Here is a 17,840-nt window from a genome sequence, read left to right as displayed (position 1 = left end):
TGCGCAAAGTCGACTTCCTTCCTGGTAGGAAGTGGTTTAAAAAATAAAAGTCGATGCTGTGAATGATCGTTTTTATATAAAGCTCAGCAGATGTGATAAGTAACAAAGTACAAATACTTAGTTACTGTTCGTAAGTAGAATTATAAGGTACCTGTACTTTACTTGAGTATTTATTTATTTGAAAAATACAATTTCGAAACATACTTTAGTTAAATGCATTTGAGCAGAGTTATCGATTATTTTTTCTTATTAATATGACACAATATTCAGTTAGCGGTGCATAAAAAACAGTAGAAATGCCCTTCATATGGATAATTTTACTTTAGATTTTAAGTACATTTCAGAGCGTGTACTTCTTCACTTTTAGCAAAGAAGTTGAATCAATACTTCTACTTTTTGAACACAAGTATCTGAACTTCTACTTGAGTAGAGCATGTCTGTACTTTTGATACCTCTGCTATCCAGCATGTGTAACGTGAAAAACATGAAAATACAATATTTTTGTTATTAGTTCATATTTCCTCGTCTGTTTTCAAATAATTAAATATGTGAAGATTAATGGTTGGGGTGTAGAGTTATAATATATTTTTTTATGAAAGTAAGTCCACTATATATTAATACGTAATAATAGCCTACGGGGTTGTGTACGGAGGGGAGTGGCGGGTCTTGTAATGGGCTGGTCCCGCGTAGAAACGTCATGATTGACGTCTCATAACTGTCTTCGTGAAACATTAGAAGCCATCGTTCTTCCACTGAACGGAATCATGGCAAGGGGGTAAGTTTGATAACAGACACACCACGCATACACGCCTGAAAATCATCTTTAAAATGATGCGCATGTTTGTTATCATCTGACTGGTGACATTTTTTCGACGCGTTGTTTTCATCCCAGATAGATATTTGATGTAAACACCAAACTGTAACCCGATACCTCCAAGCGCTTCTCTTGATGGTAGTTACTAAACTTTGTCATGTTTTCTTCCTGAAACACAAATGTCCGACTGGGTCAGACAAACAGCTGATCTCAGAGCAGTTTGCAGGTTTGCACAGTAGATTCCTGGATGCTGTGAGTTTGTGTGTGTAAGTTGTAAGTGCTGCAGGTTCTGGTTGGTATTCGAGGATTCAATTATACAACATGCACAAACAGGACATAACTAGAAACAGACTGCTGCAAAAAAATGTAGCTGTTCTCCCTTGTGATATTCATAACTGAAGCCTGACTAAATTAAGAACAGGGACATTTCTGTTTTAGCACTTCCTGTCATTTGCTTTTTACTCATCCCCCTCCCCAATGTGTCAAAACATCTGCTGCTCTGTTTGTATGGCAGGGAGGACATGCCAGTTATCACTACTGTCACTTGCCATAGATGCAAAAGGAAGCGACTTATCTCACATCACATCCTGAATTATATTTGTTTTAATGGCACCATAAAACAGCATCGGGGCGTTCTTCAGTCTAGCCACGCAGTTAACTTATTATTTTTTGCGGTTTTACTGGCATTGTGTTGTCTCATATTAGAAAACATCAAGACAGGGTCCCTGGGAGTAAAAACAACATTAAAACAACGATCAGCCGCTTCCTTTATACTTCTGTTATCTGAGGAATTACTCAAGCATTCTGATTAAATGGAACTGATGAGTAGGAGGTTTCCTCAACAGCACCATCTGATTGGTTTAACTGCTGAATTCGTCAGCCGTGGTGGAACAAGAGACCCCTTTCAAACTCCTCCTGGCTGTGAAAAAAACAAATAAAATCACAAACCTCACTTTCATCATTAATTCCTCATGTCCCAGCGTGTAACGTGCGCTGTCGTGACTGGAATAGCTGAAGGCTTGAATAGAGCTGAGCCGTCGTGAATGTAATTACTGGCAAAAATGTTTTTTCTCCTTCAAGAACAAAACAGAAATCTAATTCTACTGTGCTAGTTCTTCTGTGTTGCCTTCCGTTACTATTCTTTAATCCACTGCATTTGCTCTCTGTGCGTTTGCACAGTCAACAGGCCAGCCAGGAGCTCACCGAGTTGTTCAACCAGCTCTGGAGCCTAGACACCAACCGTCTCAGGCCAGGGACTGATTACATTGTTTCCCTCCAGGTAAGTACCATGAGTCTGACATACATGCTGACGTGTGTCTGTGTATTTTATATAAATATATATATATATTGTTTTTGTCCAGGGGAAGGCAGGTTATGTGTCTCGGGGCAGCAACTATGCCAGAGACCGGGCCAGAGCTCCGCTCTTCAAATATGTCGACGAAGACAAACTCAAGGGTATCGAGACGTATTTACGTAAGAAGCTGTTCTTTCGTTCGTCCTATTACACTTCTTCTTTTGTTGCCACCAACATTATTTAACAAGCATGTGTCTTTTTTTCTTCTTCTTTTTTAAAAAAAAAATGCAGATTTCATCAACTTGCTGGACAACTATGAGGCATCCACAGGTGTATCAGAGAGGGTGACATCACAGGAGCTTCAAGAGAACAGGCTCTTTATCGATGCCATGATGGAGACGGATGTCATGAAGGTGATCCACAGCAGCTTTTTGCACTCCTGGTTACCTCCAGAAAGAGTTTTAAGCTGCTTGTTTTACTGAGCAGTTTAATGACTTCCACTCCTGACACTTTTTTATAGTTATTTAGTGACAGGCAGGAGCAGGGCCGGCTCTACCTAATTTTGTGCCCTAGGCGAGATTGCTCTCTGGTGCCCCCCCCCCACACACACACACACACACACACACACACGAATTACACCAGCCAAATGAACAATCACACATGTTTAATTTGGCGACTGGGAATAGAAAATCATTTTTATTTTAATTGTTTTAAAAAAACTTTTTTTTTTTTTTTTTTGCTGGAGGGGCGCCTCCAGCAGATGGCGCTCTAGGCGACCGCCTATATCGCCTATGCCAAGAGCCGGCCCTGGGCAGGAGTGTTTCTTAACGGAGTTCCCATATAAAGAATAATTTAGTGGCAAACACTGCGACTTTAAGCATAACAATGAAAAAGTTCTTCCTTGTTCCTGTTTTTCACTGTGAAACTTGACATTTCATCATGGTATTTGTTTCTGTTTTTTTATAGTGTGCTCACAAATATCTGGTCAGGAGGGGACAGTCGCCGTCAGATCCTGGGCAGTTCAAGAGACAGCTGTATGACATGTGGTTCCGCCTCTACCACAGGTCCAGGAGAGCGAGGTGAGTTTCACAAAAACAGCAGGGGGAGCTCCTGCAATGTAGCAAAAACATAGACCGAATACATGGACATTTTATAAAAAAAAATGTCATTATAGAGAGGATTCCTGTGGATTCGAACATGTGTTTGTGGGAGAAACCAAGTACGGCCGGGAGATATTGGGTCTTCACAACTGGGTCCAGTTCTACCTGCAGGAGAAACACGGCCATGTTGACTACAAAGGCTACAAAGCAAGAGAGAAAAAAAATACAGTAAGAAAAAAAAACGTTCCTTTTTTCTGTCATTGTGTAGATTATGAAGAAACAGAACAGAAGATACATTAGTTTATTCCGTCATTGTTTTACAGCCTGATGAAGATGACCATGTCCTGAACCTGCAGTTCAGTTGGAAAGGCTTGGTGAAGCCGATTGGTGGCTGCTTCATCGGCGTGAGTCCAGAGTTTGAGGTGGCCGTCTTCACCATCATCTTCCTCATGTCGACCGAGAGGATGACTTCTGTGGTGGTGAAAGTGGACGAGTACGTGCTGGAGCTGGTTGTCTATCGGCACGGGCAATCCATCGGCACATCCTTCCCCAAACTGCTCAGCAGCAACCACAAGGATTTGTAATATCACTCCAGCAAAGCTGTCATCTGTCGTGTAAACATTTACACTTTTAACAGTTTGTGTGACAATTTTAATTTCTATACATAAATACCGAAGACAAATCTGGATCAGGTTCTCTTTGCACTAACTGTCAGTTTTCAGTCTAAAGCTTCTGATCTGGATTGATATCTTGTTGTAATCTTTTGTTTGTCTTATTCTGTATTCTATTATGGAGTAAATAAAAGTGTCTTTGTCTACACAGTAGTTGTGGCATTTTGTATCTTCCCCTGTTGGTGAAATTAGGTCAGACATTTTGAAAGACAAGACAAAAAAAAAAAAAAACATTTGTACTGTTTTTAATGTCTGTCTAGATATAAAGTTTAACATTTAAGTACAGAAACAACTAATTGGCAGCACTGCCTAGCCGGTTCCCCTATCAACTGACTAACAATGACTTTGTCAAAGGAAGAAAAAAGTAATTGATGCAGCATTATTTAAGATGGTTGTAAGAACTTTTTTTTTCAGAATCTTGACTTTAAAAATATAGAATAATATGTTAATATAATAATAATAAAGGCAGGGATCTGAGCAAGAAGTCATGCATTGTTGGATTCTCCCAATCTCCAAGATTCAAATAAAATGTATTTTTTTCCTTTTTATATTCTCTGAATATTCTCTGAATATATTTATCTGACTATTCTTAGTTTATTCTGATAATTTCAGAAGTCAAAATCAATCTATATTACTGAAAAACATTTTTTTAAATTGTTTATTTGTTTATTAATTGTACCTAATGTTCAGTACTCACATTGTATATGATATATACAGTTATGTGTCTATACTGTATATAAATGCCACATGTTTGTCTATTGTTTATTTAATTTAATTATTTGATTTCTGCTGTTTCCTATGTATATGGCAAAAAAGCACATTGTGTGATGATGTTCAACCAAAACGATGGAACTTATTAGACAGCTATGAATTTATTCCACTGTTATTTTTTTTGTTATTTTTTACTTTCATTGCCTCGCAGATATAAACGAGGAATGTAGCTTTAAAACTAGCCTTAGACGCTCCCTCGCTTTGCGCATGCGCACTCAACCCGCTCATGTCAAACCCTGGTCCAACAACCGCAGTAATGAAACTGTTCCTCTGAAAGCTACCTGATGACGTGCTGAGCGAGCAGGTAAAGACACTCGTGCCGTTAAAGCTGGAACAAACTCTCCTCGAGGTTTGCGAACAGCGACAGCAGTCTTCCTTTCCTCGTAAACAAACTTTTCGAGTTACAGGCGAAAAACATGGTTAGCTACCAGCTAGCCGCTCGGCTAACAGCCGTCAGTTGGGCTTGTATGAGCCAGTAACTGGTCTGTTTGGGAGCCACCTGACAACCGTTCACATGACTTTAACTACTGGGACCACACTGATGACACTGCGCGACAGGAAGCAGATTATTTCCATGTGTTTGTGTTTGCAGGTTTCGCTGGTGTCGCTTAGGGCTTGTCAAACTGCAAGTCACAACTACAACAACAACAACAACAACATGTTTGGTAAAAAGAAGCGAGCTCCGCAGCCCAGAGGCCAGGGCGCTGCTGCAGCCAAACAGGTGAGCACAACAACACCGATGGAGATAGGTCTCTTGACTTTAGCAGAAATGCATCTCTTACTTCGTGGGGTTTTTCCAGATGGGTCTGTTTGTAGAGCTGGACCCCGAGGAGATGATGATGGGTATGGATGGGGATTTGGACGACCCGGACTTGGAGGCTGAACTTGCCGCCATCACTGGGAATAAAGATGCAGCTGGAGGAAGAGCCAAGCATAAGGGGAAAAGTGAGTGCTAAAAGTCCTAGAAACAGTCCCTCTCTTGCAGTTGTGTTGTCCTTGTGATTTGAGTCACTAGCATATTATACATTAAGACATAAATATGTAAGTAGTGGTGGACAAGCTATAGAATGGTGAAGCCAAATGTTCATTTTCTTTATTTCTTTATTAAAAAGAAGATCCACAGGACATGTGTGGACATATTCTTTGTGTCCATCTTATTTTGATAATGTAATATAATGTGATCCATCCAAGTTGCTGAACACCTCCTGCTGCAATGTGAACAAGAAATGTTACTTTAGGCTTTTGCCATTTGCATTATTACTACATGATCATGTCATATGTGGTGTTGATCTCCCAGTCAAACACAGTGGAAAAACATGGAATGATGTTTGTGTCGTAGGCCCGCTGCCCATGGAAGACATCGCTAGAATGGCCGATGAGTGTATGAGAGATGTGGATGAGGATGACGATGACAATAACTTGGAAGACGATGAAGATCTATTGGTTGGTGTCATATATCATCTCTGCTCTCATGCCTGGCTTTGTGGCTGGCTTTTACCAGACACATGATTTTAAATACACTGAAATTAATTCAAGTAGCTGTACTTCAAATCAAATGTATTAGTATTTCCAACGGGTGTTTGATTGGTTTAAGGAAGTAGAAGGATAATTTATTCATCACTCGAGGGGAATTTTGGGAGTTCTTATATATTAACACACACACAGGCCGGAAATAAACAAATTGTTTCAAATGCACGAAACCAATAAGTTTCAGACAACAAGTTTCAGTAGTCTTTGTTTTTCAAAACACTTTCCTGTTTAATGAATTTGGCACTTCATTGGCTCATTCATGGATGCAGTATAATTATAATAAACCCCACAGCAATCCCAGTGTCAACATTTTACATTTATCACCAGGAAGCTGGTGTTTCCACTTTCTTAATCTTAGTGAGGACTCTTGTCTTTCCTCCTGAATAAGCTGCCACTGTTTGATCTCATTTTCACTGCAAAGACAGTATGAAATATAGTCTAGCCAACCCAAGAAAAAGTCCTTTAATTATTTTCATAATGATGATATTCCTACAAAGATAGTTGAGTTGAGAAGTTTACATGCAATAATTGGCTATGATGACGATCAGAGGTTCACCTGATTACTGGCATGCTCATGACCAATAAACTGAAGACTATGCAAAACTCAATCTCACCCGGTAGGCATGTATGTAAAATGATGCCTGTGCAAATGTCCCAGTAACTATGATAATGATCTGTGTCAGAATTCCGGTGTAATTAAACCTTCAACTGATTTATTCTTTTCATCTGCACATTTTGGTTCACAGAGCCGAAACGTGCAGATGTTTTGTCCAACCTGCGCATCTCTTACTGAAACTGGAAACTTGTCTCACACTTATGAAATCCAGCTTTTGCATATGAACGATCAAAGTCTGCCTTTGATCAGTTGCTGTATTTTCCCCCCCATCAGGCAGAACTACAGGAAGTGGTGGGTGATGGGGAAGCCGATGATGAGCCCGTTTCCACATCCTCTGCCACCGCTGAGTCTCCTCAAGCTGAAACACCGGAGTCGCCGCTGACACAGGTCAGCATTGACCTCGAGCATAGATTTAACAGCCGCTCAGAAAGCGTTGACCCGCCTTTTTGTTTTGATGAAGCAGGATGGCGTGAAGATCCCGGCAGCAGTTCCCAGCAGCCTGGAGTACACCCTGATGGAGAGAATTGTCATGTACAAGGCGGCCTTGCAAAACGCCAAGACTGCAGGAGAGACCTCGAAAGCCAGAAGATACGATCGCGGCCTGAAGGTGAGTAAAACTGCTCTCTCATGACAAGGTATATATGATTAAGGTGAATTACAGCATTGTCTTATGAATTAATGCACACAAAAAAAACATTGCATTATCATGGGATTAAAATGTCACGTTATGAGGGCTTATTGGTTGTAACTAAAGGCTTTATTATGGTAAATAATCAATGAACCATTGCTTTATAGGTACGTTATAGTCCATTAACAGGTGTAAAATCTTAAAGTTTGTATATTTTTAAATAAGTTTATAAATGTGTATAGTCCATTAAGAAATACTTGTTGATTCTGTACTTACAAATGTTGAAAAGCCCCACAATGTAATACTTAATAGAATGGGGAAAACAATGATTTCAGACATCCTGTACTATTGCAGACGATACTGATTGTGAGCGCTGATCTCTACAGACTCTGCAGTCGATGCTAGCTGCTGTTAAAAAAGGGCGACCCGTGGACGAGGCGGAGGTCCCTCCGCCCGTTGCCACCGGAGCTCCGAGCGCCGCCTCTCGCCCCGCTGTTCCCCATCGACCTGCTCCCCCCGTGCCCCTGCCTCCTGAACCCGCACCTACAGGTCAGCAGGGGGAGTCGGAGACGGCGGCGGCCGCTCTCCCGGAGATCATCACCCCCAGCAGTGAAGAGGAGCAGTTGTCCTTGGCCACCCTGCCCACGCTGAGCACCGTCCCATCTCCAGAGGAGCAGACGGAGGATCCTGCTGACCAGCCTCAGACCAGTCTGACAGACGGTCAGTGTGAGATGGATTATACAAAGTTAGATACAGTAAACGTAACTGTAAAAACACTAAAGCGGTAAAAAGCTAGACATGTAGGTGGTTTCATTAATTTTGCCCCCAATTTGAGACCAGTTGATTAAATATCCGTGCATTAGATAAAATAATCCACAAGTAATATTTTATTTTGATATATTTGATGCTCATTCTGTATGCCAGCACATTTTCTACAGTTCACACACACATTGTTAGCTTCTGGATCTGGGATGAATGTGGGCTTTCACTGAGGTATTTGCTCTGCGTTTCTGTCCTCGTGAATCCACAGCGAGCGAGGCGACAAAAACGTTGCTTTTGGAGAGGCAGAAAGAATACAAGATGGCAGCACTGAGAGCCAAGAAGCAGGGAGACGTGGAGCAAGCTAAGCGTTACTTTAAGACCAGCAAGGTGAGTAGAGAGACCACAACCCTGACTGACAGCTTTAAATCCACGACTGTGTCTCCTGTGCAGACTTTTTATCACTGCACTGTATCGTTGAAATTTGAATTTCCTTAAAATAGGTTTTATGTGTGCCTGCATTGTGTTAACGCTGTCAGTGAATAATGTTGTTCTAACATGGTGTAATGGATAACTGTGGGGGGAAATGTGCTTAAAAATGGCAAGAAATCTTGTGTTTAACCTGACAGCTTCCTTGTAGAATCTCAAGGATGTTTTGGAAATTTCAAGATTGCATATTTATTTATTTTGAGCAAAATAGTTTCAATGCTTTTTTACAAACGGATGCAGGCATTATTAAAAAGATTAAATATCAACAGGCTAAAGCAATATTATCTTTCTATTAGCAATAAATAAGATGTATATATAGTTACTGAGGCAGAGCTGTTTTTAAAGTAAAACAAATGTCTGGATTCTTATCTACCTATATTTCACTGCAAGCTGGATGGCCATAATAAAGCCTTGTTTGTGCTGGAAGCAAACATTCAGACTATTTTGCTAAGCAAAGCAAGTTTCTCTTGTAGGAATGTGGCCACAGCTGCATTCGTGACAATAAGCACTTGTCTACGTGACCGGATGACTCGCAGGTTTACTGCAAAAAATGTTTTTTCTTTTTTCTCATTTCTTCTTAAAAATGATTTCCTATATTATTATCTTGTCAAACTTAATAAACCAGACATCGGTCATTAAATTAAACATATTTACATGTTTTTTTTAATGTCTAAGGAAGTGAGATATGATGACTGCAGGATTTCCCTCTCTAGTATGTGCAACATGCCAAAAACAAAGACCATCGTTATGTTTGACAGAGTTTGCGTTTGTCGTGTTTGTTTTGGTGCAGAGGTTCGATGTGGTGATTGAGGCTTTGGAGAAAGGACAAGCGGTCGACCTGAGTGGCCTTCCTCCGTCTCCAGGACAGGGTGAGGAATGTGAATTAAGTGAAACACAACCAAGGGAGCACAATATCTAACCCTCTTAAAAAAACTGAAGTTTTAAGATGATACACAGGAGGAGAAAAAACAGAGCATTCCTGAATAACAACGGGAGCAACACGTTGGGAAACTGCACAACAATAACTATGTGAAATGTTTCATTTTTAACAGAAGCCCTAATCATTTTAAAGAAGTAAAGAAATGAGAATAAATTACACTAAAAAAACAAACAGAGGTCACAAGTGTCATCCAGGAAGGGAATGTAAACGAAGAAATTAGTCGTGTTTTAAAATAAGTAAGACAAACTAGTGTTGTATCTGCTTCTCTTATGTTTCCATTTGCCTGGTGTTACTGTGTTTCAGCTGCAGGAGGAGGCTCGGCTCCAATGAAGGAACCTCCCTCCGGACGAAACATCGATGTCACCCAACTGGTTACAGCAGCTCCAGCTGGTAGTAAAAATATCAACATTTAGCATCATATGTATTTGCTTTGCTGGAATATTTGCTTACTTCTCTTAACAATAGTTTGTATCAGCCAGCTAATGTGAGCTTGAGGTCAACACTAGAAGTCACTTCAGAGAGAAGGAAACAATAAACACATATTGAGAAACAACATTGTTGCCCTCAGCCGCTGCCCCCCCGTCAGCCCCTGCAGCTGCCAATGACGTGCTGGAGGCTCTGGAGCAGAGACGAGCCAAGTATGTGGAGGCGTCCAATCAGGCCAAAGCCAGCGGAGACGACCGCAAATCCCGGATGCACGACCGCATCGCCAAGGTAGATGTCTGATTTCTGAATCTACCAGAAAGAATCATGTCAAAAGTGCCTTTAATAATAATAAATAGAATGAAACTAGCATTTTATAACAAAATATGCATCAGAGATTTCAGATGCATTCAGTAAATTCCAGGAATGGACAAAATAAAATAATAACAATGTCCTCTCTCCTCCTACAGCAATACCAGAGTGCCATCCGAGCTCACAAAGCAGGAAAAGCGGTGGACTTTGATGAACTGCCGGTTCCTCCTGGTGAGATTCTTTTGTCATTTTCCAAATCTATTTGAATTGTGCTTCTGTTTCTGTCGTCTCTGTATCAGTGATTTAAGACGTGTTTTTGTACTCGAACCAACGACACGACACGGAATGTGGTGTTTAAGAACGGTAACGCGCTATAAATCACTTTTATCTTTCAGGTTTTCCTCCGATCCCGGGCCAGAAGGCGACGGGAGCAGAGCAGGGATTCATTGCTGCTCTGGAGGCGGCCGATAAGCTCGCCTCCACGGATGCTGCCGAAGTAGCAGATGATGATGAAGAAGAGGAGGAAGGAGCGGTGGTCTCTCAGTGTAAGCCTGCTGTTCCCGAGAAGCCAAAGAAGCCCATGTTAGACGTCCCCACCCCGGGGCAAGGACGGGGAAGGTCTCCGTCCGCTTCCCCTGAGAGAACAGCAGCTGCCAGAGAAGGACTCCCACCATCAGGTCAGTCCCCCAAAATAGAGACTTTTCCTGAAGCACAGAGGTCTTTTTAATTCCTGTGACAATTAAAATATTAGAAGATATAAACGCACACGCCATAACTGTTCATATGAAGCATTCCTGCAGAGATGAACCTGATCCCCACTGTTTACTGTCTGTGTTTCTTCGTCCTGCAGCGGGTCAGCAGCTCGAGTTCCTGGAGGGCAGGAAGAAGCAGTACATGAAGGCGGCTCTGCAGGCGAAGCAGAAGAATGACATGGAGCAGGCCAAGATCTTCCTCCGCACCGCCAAGGGCTTCGACCCCATGATCGAGGTCGCACGCAGCGGCAAGACCGTGGACATCAGCAAGGTGAGCAGATGGGGAAATGTACTCTGCTACTGAATCCTTTCAGGATTTACCTAAACCCAGCTTGGTGTTAGAAATTAGATTTCTAGATTAGAAAAAAAAAATCCCCAAGGAAACATAACTTTGGTGATCTGAGCAAAGGTGCACTTTTTTGGACAATGGTGGAGATGAGGGGTTTTATTTCTGCTCTTCCTCAAAATACAAACATGATTTTATGTCCGATGTGAATTCACGGCTATGCTGTAACCCGTAGGTGCCGTCGCCCCCTGGTGACGAAGACGAAGACTTCATCCTGGTTCATCACAGTGACGTGCAGATCTCCGAGAAAGCAGAGCAGCTTTACACACAGCTGGCCAAGATCCTCAAAGAGCAGCACGAGGTAAAAATGGCAGATAGGCTTATGTTTGAAATCAGATAGACTTGTATTACTCTTATCACCAAATTCATACCTCATTGACTTGTCATCATGTATCATGATCAAAGTGCAAAATATATTGGGGAGCATCTATTCGGTTAGTGCATGAACTGGCAGTAAAAGGAAACATAAAACAAGATTTTATTTAAATGAGCATTCTATAAATATACACATTGTACAATTACATCCCTCTTCTTCTTCTTCTTCTTCTTCTTCTTCAGAAATGCATGACTCACTGCAAGCAGTTCACACACCTGGGGAACGTCACGGAAACAATAAAGTAAGTAAAACACACAGCGACCAACAACAGTATGGTGTTATAAATGGCTGATGATGTCTGTGCGTTCCAGGTTTGAGAAGATGGCGGAGAGCTGTAAGAAGAGTCTGGAGGTCCTGAAGCTGGCCCAGTCCAGAGGTCTGCCGCCGCCGAAGCATCACTTCGAGGAGAGATCGTTTCACACCGTCAGGTAGGACGTGTGCTGCAAAAGTTCACTCAACGACAAGTCTTTCATCCTCAAAACGGCTCTGATTCATTAGTGAAGATATAAAACAAACAGAAGCTTGCAGAGCCCGGGGTAAAGTCAATGTTTTTCTAAATATTTAAACTGTTTAAATATGTACGCTCCCTTGACACTTTATTAAATAAACCATTGCAACTGATTTGCCACTAATTCTACATTTAGGAAGATTCCGATGTTCAGTTCAGAGGTGTCGACTCAACTATATGTTTATTATTGAGCTGGTAGCGAGTGCTAGTGTCCATTTCACCACTGCTGACCTTCCTCCCTCCTTTCAGGATATTTCCAGACCTGAGCAGCACCGACATGGTTGTCGTCATCGTCAAAGGGATTAATCTTCCTGCTCCAAGTGGTAAAAACCAATATCTTCATCTATCAGGCCTTAAATACAGTACAAGTCCACATGGCATCTAGAAGACCTGAAAACTGTGATCAACGTTCTCTTTCTCCTTCAGGAATCCAAGCAAACGATTTGGATGCATACGTGAAGTTCGACTTCCCCTACCCCAGCACAGTAAGAGACTCAGACTACAGCTCGTTTTTAGCTCTCACTGCCGCTGCAGGCTGCAGAGACTATTGTCTGCTTAAAGTGTTGAGTTTGTCTTCTGTGTTTCTCTTCCAGGAGCAGCCGCAGAAACACAGAACGGCCGTCATCAAGAACACTAACTCCCCAGGTGAACGACCTCGCTGTAGATTTACCTGCTTCTTCTATTCAGACCTGCTACCGTGACATTTCTTACCAGATACAGAAATTATTGTTTTGATATTTAATGACTTAAGAATTTCAGGTCAAATAAAATAAAATATGCGTCTAAATGACTTGATAAAGTCTTCATATGTGATCTCTTCTGAAGCAGAATTCAACCAGAGCTTCACCCTCTCAATCAACCGAAACCACCGCAGCTTCAGGCGAGTGGTGACGTCTAAAGGCCTCAAACTGGAGCTTCTGCACAAAGGGTGAGTCACGTGACAGCAGGTCGCTGGCACTGAATGTCATGTTCTCATCAAATATGTGTCTTCAAATCCCCGACATAGTAATATAGTCAGCAGTAATCATTTTAGTTGAACGTAAATCCCCGGAGGCTCTCCTTGGAAAGGGGAAAACATTTGAGTTTTACTTCCAGTTTAATGTCCAGATTGGTCAGCAGAGCATCTTGAATCGTTGAAACAAGTAAACGGATGTTAGTCGGAGTAACACTGCTGCTCTGCGTCGTCTCACAGTGGTTTCTTGCGGAGCGACAAACCGATCGGGGCGGCCCTCATCAAGCTGGAAAAGCTGGAGTCGCAGAGTGAAATCAGGGAGATCGTAGAGGTGAGTAAGGTGGAAAAACAAGACCACGAAACAAAGCTGAGAGAGAGAGATGGTGGCTGACCAGTTCACTGAGCAGTAAACATCCGTAACTTGGACCCTCATGTCAGGTGATGGACGGTCGTAAAGCCACAGGAGGTCATGTTGAGGTGAAGATCCGCCTGCGGGAGCCTCTGAGTGGGCAGGACCTGCAGACGAGCACCGAGCGCTGGCTGGTGATCGACCACTCACAGGTAACAGGAAACATGCTTTCTGAAACGACGAACCTGGGGACTTTAAAATGTAAAAAGTCTGACGTTCTTTTTCTCTCCAAGGTTTTGGTTTAGATGCTGCTGCAAGATGATTCACAAGATAAAGGTAATTGTCTTCCTTTTTGTTTTTGTTAAAAGCTCAAGTCATAGCTTACCAAAAAATGTCAAAAAACAAAAATGTCTTTCTTTGTCTTGTTTAATCTTGCAGATTTACACTGAGGAGGACAGAATTTGGGATGTGATGAGGACGGTCAGTTGTTCGGATTTGACTCGGACCTCCGCGGGTCTTTGACTTGTTAAAACTTTTGCACATTTTGACACGAGAGCTCCTTTTCACACTGCAGTCCACCAGGAAGAGACATGGATCTTGTTCACCGTAGGTCAGCGGGTTTGTCTTTGGTCTCGTACCAGCTGACGGACGATTACTTGTTCTCTTGTTTGTGTCGTCGCTGGTGATTCACGCAGATTGGATGCAGATATACAGCTTGTGATGCATCAGGGCAGACTTGAGGGCAAAAAAGGTGACACCTCCCTAAATCAGAAACCTCTTCTGGCAACACAGCCTCCCGAAAACGGTCACCTTATGCATCACTCCACCTCCTGGAGGCAGTACGTCCTCTGCTAAAGGGGCTCAGTGTCGAGCTATAACCTGATCCTGCTGCCCAACATGTCTTGAGTTCATATATCGGAGAATGTGTACATATTTCTCATATTATTACAGCTCTGGTATCTAGAACTGCACCTATGCACTAATACCAAAGTAATCACTGTTGCTGTAAAATCCTGCATATTTGAACTGTAGCTGCCAAACCTGTTCCGATGACGCAGACCGAGTTTAATGTGTTATTTTTCCTCCCCACACATTTTTTATCTGGTTTTCAGTATGAAAATGCAGGCAGATGCATAGATGTTTTAAAGGAGTAAGCCATATAAAAGGTACGGTTATAAATATATATATTATATATATATGTATTATATTATATATATATATACATATATATATACACACATTACACACTCTTATTTTGGGTACCTTTGACTTGATTAGTAAGTACTTTAATGTGGTGACTAAAATGCACTTATGTATCTGGCTTTAGCTGTCTTAGATTTATATTTCCCTCGTTTACACTCAATAGGACACGTGTTCAGCTTTAATTGTCAACGTCTAAAAAGCTAAATATTAATTTTACCTTAAGGCAGACATCCATTATAACAGAGCTGATAAGATGGTTCATGTTTCAGTAAACATGTTTGGTTGACTTAACTTTGATGGCGCCCGGTTCATATTTGAGTTGCTCATATAATAGTTTAACCTTTTGGGAATGCGCTTATTTGCTTTCTTGCATTGAGTCAGGACACAACTGGCTTAGCATAAATACTTGAAGCAGGGGGGAACAGGCAGTCTGTCTCCAAAGTTAAAATAAATACACTTTCAAAGCTATATATTTAACAAGACTCGCATCAGTGTGGGTTGGAGGTGCTGGCAGGTCTTTTATTTTACAGTTTGGACACAGCTAGGCTATTTGTTAGCCCTACTTCCAGTCTTTGTGCTAAGCTAACCTATCACCTCCTGATTTAAACAAGAGTGGCATCAATGTTATCGTTGACCTCTCAATAAAAATTAATATAAAAATTTCCCAAAATGTCAAACTATTACTTTGTAAATGTATGGAACTACTTTTTACAACTATGCAACAGGTAGAATATTGGGATGGACACTTCATTTTTATTTATTTTTTTAAAAAGGGCCAGTTCACTCAAATTACAGGAAGGATTTCTAGTTTCTTAATGACCCGTTGTGATATCCCACACCCATGCAGATTTAATTTGTTTAAAGTTGAACCTTTGAATTTGCAACATGGAAAACAGTAGAAGGAGGACAATGAAATTCAAATCTTAACCTTAAACTACCATGGACATTTAAATAACATTTAAAGTGCCTGGGAAACCAATTGGATTGAACTTCAACCACAAGTAGTTTTATTGGAGCAACTTTTTTTGTGAATAATTTGAGTGAACTGACCCTTTACTGCAGCATTGTGATATGTGCTACACAGGAACCACAACAAAAACACTGAGCCAACAGGTTTACATCAAAAATGTCTGCTACATTTTCAACACTATCGTGGTCACATTTCCCCGTTTCTCCTTTTTAGGAAAACATCATGAATCAATGTAACATTAAGTTTTATATAATTGCCTGAATAATTAAAGCATACCATTACCCATCATTTATTTTCTGTTGAAACATACTTGTTTACAAAGATCGATGATGTCAAGTTGTTTGTATTTACTAAAATGATCATCTCTTTAATAATAACCTTATCTAAATAATTTAAAGTCTTTTCTTTCAGTGAAAAAATAAAGGATTTAGGAACGAAACCTTTGAAGAACCTGAACAAAATTCATTTAAATTTTCTATAAGTTTTTATTTTACATATACTACAGTTTTTTGATATAGACAACTTTTCTTGACATTTGTAGTGTAAATGAAAAAAGAATGTACAGGGTTTTTGGCTTTTCAAACTTTTGACTGTAAGTAAAAAAAGGAAAATGAGAATTATTTTAACAGAACCCAGTCAACGACTGAACTGAACGAGTGGATTTGTGTTTTAAGTTTAATCCACAAACTAGAATGTAAAACTGTTAAAATGCAAAGTTGATTTCCTCTCTTCGCCGCTTCGAGCTCGTTTGCATGCAGTGTTATAAGTCGGATAGTAACAGCTTACAAATTAATAAAAAAAAAAAAAATGCTACTTTTTCAGTCCAACAAATTGCACCTTTTTCTTTTGGATTTAGGACATATTGCACACGTCAGATAATGCCGAAATAAAAACGTAACAGAAAGTCAGAAAAATAAATCCTCGTGTCTCCTCTTCGTTAATGCTATATTATAGAAAAACAGAACGGCCGGCGGCGGCTGATCGACGTCAAACGGTGAAGACACAGTGATTGAGATACACCAACTCTGGTATGATCACAGTAATAAACCCAGAACTGGTGACCTTTGACCTCTCATTCAGTCATTACTGAACATTTTAAATCCGCTTCACTAACATTACTTTGCTACAGTAGCTCCTAAAAATACTTCAAATTGATTAATCAACTAATACAGAACGGCTACAGGTCTAATTTAGAAGCATCGGCTCGTCTGCAGATTTTTATGTGATTGTCTGATTTTCACTTGTGATGACGAGATTGTTTTTTTTAAACAGCTTCAACAAAACCTCTTGTACTGTATTAACAGTACTTTTGTTGTTGTTGTTGTTGTTGTATAGCCCCTTCTGGTTTTATATTAGCATGATTTAAGATGGAGAAATTGCCATAATGATTACTGTACAGAGCTTTTTGACACGACAGGGTGGTTTTTGGTGATTAGTTTAGCCAGAAACAAAACACGTTTTGCAGATTTTAAACAGAAACAGCAGGAATACATTCTTATATTTTTCCAGGTCCATGTTGCTGAAGGAGAGCGCAGTCCAGAGCAGAAAGACGGGATGCAGCGACCCGTTCGTAAATCCACTAAGACATTTTCCCATCTCCGGGGTTCCTACGTACGTCTGAAAAGTTTTGAAAAGTCTGGAGCAGGATGTTCATGATTTCAGGGCTTTGGAAGGCTGATAAAGTTGAAAGGAAATGTGAGATGAAATACATTCAGCTTCAGGTCAAATCAAACTCTCGTTTCTGCAGGAACCCCAAATCTTTTCAAATACTAAACTTTTCTGCCGGTGAAAACAAACAAACAAAAAAAACAACTTCTCCCAGGACACGGCGGCGACCCCCGGCACTCTTTCACTCTCCTGTTAATGGCTTAGAATCCAGTGCACTGCTTCTGCAATTTAATACAGTTCTTATTTAGTTCAGTTATTCTCTTTAAGATGACTTGAATAGCTTGTCCAACAAATGCTGATGATATTGAAGCTGATGAGTTGATTGATGAGTTAAAAACTGATTTCCCCCCTTCAGTTTTATGTACAGAT

At 40.8% G+C, this 17,840-nt stretch overlaps 2 protein-coding genes across 3 annotated transcripts; both read left to right on the top strand.

Annotated features, from left to right (window-relative positions):
- Positions 1–720: 720 nt before the first annotated feature.
- LOC311012260 (uridylate-specific endoribonuclease C-like) lies at positions 721–3,918 on the top strand. Its single transcript, XM_084007641.1, has 7 exons — positions 721–775; positions 1,994–2,093; positions 2,176–2,287; positions 2,400–2,521; positions 3,075–3,187; positions 3,283–3,436; positions 3,532–3,918. Exons 1-7 carry the CDS (start codon positions 765–767, stop codon positions 3,790–3,792), a joined length of 873 nt encoding a protein of 290 aa, XP_083863767.1. The 5' UTR covers positions 721–764; the 3' UTR covers positions 3,793–3,918.
- A 940-nt stretch (positions 3,919–4,858) lies between these two features.
- Positions 4,859–15,471, top strand: cc2d1b (coiled-coil and C2 domain containing 1B). Of its 2 annotated transcripts, none has more exons than XM_084007526.1 (25): positions 4,859–4,954; positions 5,243–5,371; positions 5,451–5,595; positions 5,990–6,093; positions 7,070–7,183; positions 7,260–7,403; positions 7,811–8,144; positions 8,455–8,573; positions 9,463–9,541; positions 9,916–10,002; positions 10,181–10,326; positions 10,506–10,578; positions 10,743–11,024; positions 11,198–11,370; positions 11,621–11,746; positions 12,004–12,062; positions 12,133–12,249; positions 12,579–12,652; positions 12,756–12,814; positions 12,923–12,974; positions 13,158–13,257; positions 13,522–13,612; positions 13,720–13,842; positions 13,924–13,966; positions 14,069–15,471. In XM_084007526.1, the coding sequence occupies exons 2-24, from the start codon at positions 5,309–5,311 to the stop codon at positions 13,933–13,935; spliced, it is 2,676 nt and encodes an 891-aa protein (XP_083863652.1). In that variant the 5' UTR covers positions 4,859–4,954; positions 5,243–5,308; the 3' UTR covers positions 13,936–13,966; positions 14,069–15,471. The 2 variants fall into 2 exon arrangements, with proteins under 2 accessions (XP_083863652.1, XP_083863651.1); XM_084007525.1 differs by having other exon boundaries at positions 9,916–10,005.
- The last annotated feature ends 2,369 nt before the right edge of the window (positions 15,472–17,840 follow it).

The sequence above is a fragment of the Eutrigla gurnardus genome (genome assembly GCF_963514095.1).
Source record: "Eutrigla gurnardus genome assembly, chromosome: 4".
Classification (NCBI taxonomy): domain Eukaryota; kingdom Metazoa; phylum Chordata; class Actinopteri; order Perciformes; family Triglidae; genus Eutrigla; species Eutrigla gurnardus.
The sequence above is the reverse complement of the archived record's forward strand: the minus strand, read 5'-3'. Positions and strand labels throughout refer to the sequence as shown.

Coding starts and splice junctions, on each gene's coding strand:
- LOC311012260 (XM_084007641.1), top strand. Junction 2,094..2,175: donor ATTACATTGTTTCCCTCCAG/GTAAGTACCATG, acceptor GTTTTTGTCCAG/GGGAAGGCAGGTTATGTGTC. Junction 2,522..3,074: donor TGGAGACGGATGTCATGAAG/GTGATCCACAGC, acceptor GTTTTTTTATAG/TGTGCTCACAAATATCTGGT.
- cc2d1b (XM_084007525.1), top strand. CDS start 5,309: ATGTTTGGTAAAAAGAAGCGAGCTCCGCAGCCCAGAGGCCAGGGCGCT. Junction 5,596..5,989: donor AGCCAAGCATAAGGGGAAAA/GTGAGTGCTAAA, acceptor TTTGTGTCGTAG/GCCCGCTGCCCATGGAAGAC. Junction 10,579..10,742: donor TGAACTGCCGGTTCCTCCTG/GTGAGATTCTTT, acceptor TTTATCTTTCAG/GTTTTCCTCCGATCCCGGGC.